Below are 3,225 nucleotides of genomic sequence, written 5' to 3'. Positions count from 1 at the left end.
TCCGCGCCAGCGCGACGTCGGTCTCCGCGCGCGCTGCCGCTGCCTCGCCTTTGCTACGACTCCATCTGTCTCCCAGTCAAGTAGTAGCAGCAGCTACTCACCCTTTCTCTCTCTCTTTTCCCCATCGGTTCCCCTCTCTTTCTCTCTCCTGTGGCCGTGGTCCTGGATCGATCGGCGCCGGTTGGTTGCTAGCGTGGCGCCCCTGCAGATTGTTGGCTCATCAGATGACAAAAACCTACGCCCGCGCAGCTGGACTGGACTGGCTGGACAGCCTCGCCTCGGTCGTCGCCGCTGCCTCTCATTTCCGCGCCGATCGATCGCCCGTCGCCGTCCGCCTGCTGCTGCTGCCTAATCACTAGTTTTGGGACATGTTTGTACGCTCCCAACCAACCTCTGTTCCACATTTTATTCCGTGATCAGGGCTAATTTAAGATGGCCGCAGATGTAGCAGAAAACGAATGATGTCAACCAGCCGGCCGCCGTATCAGAAACCCTAGCTAGCAGTACTTGCTCAAACACCTCCATCATGAGGTTAATTACTACTTTACTAGTGAAAAGATATTATTTAGCAGAATACTATATATATATATATATAATTAAGCAACGAACTAGTTAATACTCAAGTCTGCAAAATGGAAGAGAGCTCGAGTGGCGTCGAACTATAGCATCTAGAACTGATTGTTGGATGAGAAAAAAAAATTGAACCATCACGGCAGATGAATGGTGCCATGCTTCATAAAAATCTCTTCTGCTCGCACTTGATCAATGCAAACCCTAAAGCTAAAGAACAAAATGAACAATCTCTCTGCTGCTGCTGCTGCTGCATGCGTTTCCCTGCTCTCTTCTTCCCAGCATGACACACACCTCGCTCTCTCACTCACAGGCCACAAGCACAGCTCACGTTAGGATGATGGCGGCTGATCTCCTATCGCATGCCATGGAATGGAGCTAAGCGCGTAATCCTCGCAGGGGTGTCTAGCTAGGAGGAGGGAGGAAGGAAACCACAAAAAAGAAAGGGGAAAGAAAATGAAACCAAGACAAAGAACTGATCAAAGCCACACCAGAGCCATGCATGCGATCCTCGGAGACCCCTGTCGGCTACGAGTCGCTGGTGCTCATGCTCTCATGCTGCCGCTCGCCGCGGCCGCCGCCGTGTTGCTGCTGGCCAGACCCTCCTCCTCCTCCACTTCCTCCGCCCTGGCCTGCTCCGGGATCCGTCGCTGCCTGTGTCCGGTACGCATTGAGGGCGGCGAGGATCCCCATGTGGCCCTCGCCTCCGCCTCCGCCGGCGCCGGCGCCGCCGCTGCTGCCCACGGGGCCGAGCCCCAGCTGCTGGCCGGGAAGCAGCGCCACCGGTGCAGGGAAGTTCATGAAATGTAGCCCGCTCGGCACGCTCCCCCGGTACACGGCGGCCGCGGCGGCGGCGCTGCCCATCTGCGGGAACGTCCAGATGGACTCGCCACTGCCTCCTCCACCGCTGCCGCCGCCGCCGCCGGAAGGAGCCCCACCCTGCGTGTTGTTGCTCGGCACCATCCACACGGTTCCCGGCATTTGGCTCTGCGTGTACCCCGCCATCTGCTGCTGATATTGCTGCGCCTGCTGCTGCTGCTGTTGTTGCTGCGCCTGCGCTTGCTGCTGCATTTCTTGCTCCCACCGCCTCTTCCTTGAGATGTCGGCGGCGGCGGCGGACGGCGACGGCTGCACGTCGAGGCCGACGCTGCCCGAGTGGAAGTTAAGCAACAGCGGGGACGGCGACGATGACGACGAGGCCGGGCCCTCCGAAGGGAAGCCCAGGCCGACAACCCGGTCCCACGCGTCACGGCCGAACCGGGCGGCGGCAGCGGGGCTAGGCAAGGCGGCGCGGAGGTGAGCCGGGGTGGAGAAGGAGGAGCCCGAGGAGCGGAGGGAGATGTTGAGGGAGGTGAAGTTGGCCGGGATGGTGCCGGTGCCGGTGGCCGCGATCACCGCCGGCTCGGCCTGCTGCAGCAGCCACTCGATGGTCTCGCCGTCCGTCTTGTGGCCCAGCTCCCGCGTCAGCTGGAACACCCGCGCCGCGCACAGCGCCGGCATCCGGATGCGCCGGCCCCTGCCTTCCACCTTGGTGTGCCGGTCCTTGGTCGAGCTCCGCTTGGGCGCCGCCTTCCGCACCTGCACCTCGCCGCCTCCTGCGGCCCCCGATCCATTCCCGTTGCCGCCCGCCGACGTACCCACCGCAGCCGAGCTGGAGCATGGCTGCTCCTCCTTCTTCTCGAGGAGCTGCAGGGGGAAGTTGGGGCGGCGGCCGCCTCCGCCGTCACCGGCGACGTCCATGGTGAATTAAGCCATGGTATATATACACCAGATAGAAGTATATATCTTGGCGCGTATATTTTTTAGCCGGGTAAATGGTGGAGTGGTTAGTTGTTTGGAAGAGAGCGGAACGGATTTGATGTCTCCAGCCTCTTCTCTCCCTGGTGTGGGTCTAGCTCGAGAAGGTTAGGTGTGGTGTGGTGGTAGGGAGAGAAGAAGAAGAGAGAGTCCAAGAAAGAGCTGGCCGGCTAGCTATCAGGGAAAGAAGATTGTAGGTTGGAAAGAATCCTTGCTCATATGATATGATGACAGAGAAGATGTGTGATGGATGGATGGAAGGAGGGTGGCGAGCTTGTGTTTGTGTGTGCGTGTGGGAGATCACACGCACTATTTTATGGCCTTTTGGTGTGCTTCATCTGTGATTTCAGGGGGGGAGAGAGAGAGAGAGGAAGCAGGAGCAGATGACCCTAGCTAGGAGGAGGCCAGGCCAGAGGAGAGGGGGAGGAAGGCGGCCGCCGGAAGAAGATGGTGTACTTTGTAGGACTGGAGGAGAGAGGTGGACGGATTAAATGGATTCCTGGTGCTCGGAGAGAGAGGGGGGAGAGAGAGAGGAGCTGGAGAAAGAGTGAGAAAGAGACCCGCTAGCAGACTCTGCTGCTACACGAGTGTACATAGACGGAGACTAGCTGGTGGCGATTGAGAGGAGGAGGATAAGGCGGAGGAGGGGGGAAGAGGGAAATTATTAGGTTCACCTAGCTAGCTAATCCCATGCACAGTGTGCATCAGTACTGTGGCAGAACGTAACATGGTATGTTCTCCTGATGCTAACAGACGAATCTCCCATCTAACCAGCAAAAGAATGCCACGCCACTATTCTCTCTCTCATCTCTCATGGAAGCAAGCTAGCGTTGTGCTGCGGATTAACTCATGCAAATG

The 3,225-nt window shown here is 58.4% G+C and overlaps 1 protein-coding gene across 1 annotated transcript; it reads right to left on the bottom strand.

Annotated features, from left to right (window-relative positions):
• Nucleotides 1–660: 660 nt before the first annotated feature.
• On the bottom strand, nt 661–2,968 carry LOC101780324 (transcription factor TCP14). The gene has a single exon (XM_004953802.3). The coding sequence runs from the start codon at nt 2,308–2,310 to the stop codon at nt 1,099–1,101; it is 1,212 nt and encodes a 403-aa protein (XP_004953859.1). The 5' UTR covers nt 2,311–2,968; the 3' UTR covers nt 661–1,098.
• Nucleotides 2,969–3,225: the final 257 nt, after the last annotated feature.

Source organism: Setaria italica, chromosome I (assembly GCF_000263155.2).
Source record: "Setaria italica strain Yugu1 chromosome I, Setaria_italica_v2.0, whole genome shotgun sequence".
In the NCBI taxonomy this organism is placed as follows: domain Eukaryota; kingdom Viridiplantae; phylum Streptophyta; class Magnoliopsida; order Poales; family Poaceae; genus Setaria; species Setaria italica.
The sequence above is the reverse complement of the archived record's forward strand: the minus strand, read 5'-3'. Positions and strand labels throughout refer to the sequence as shown.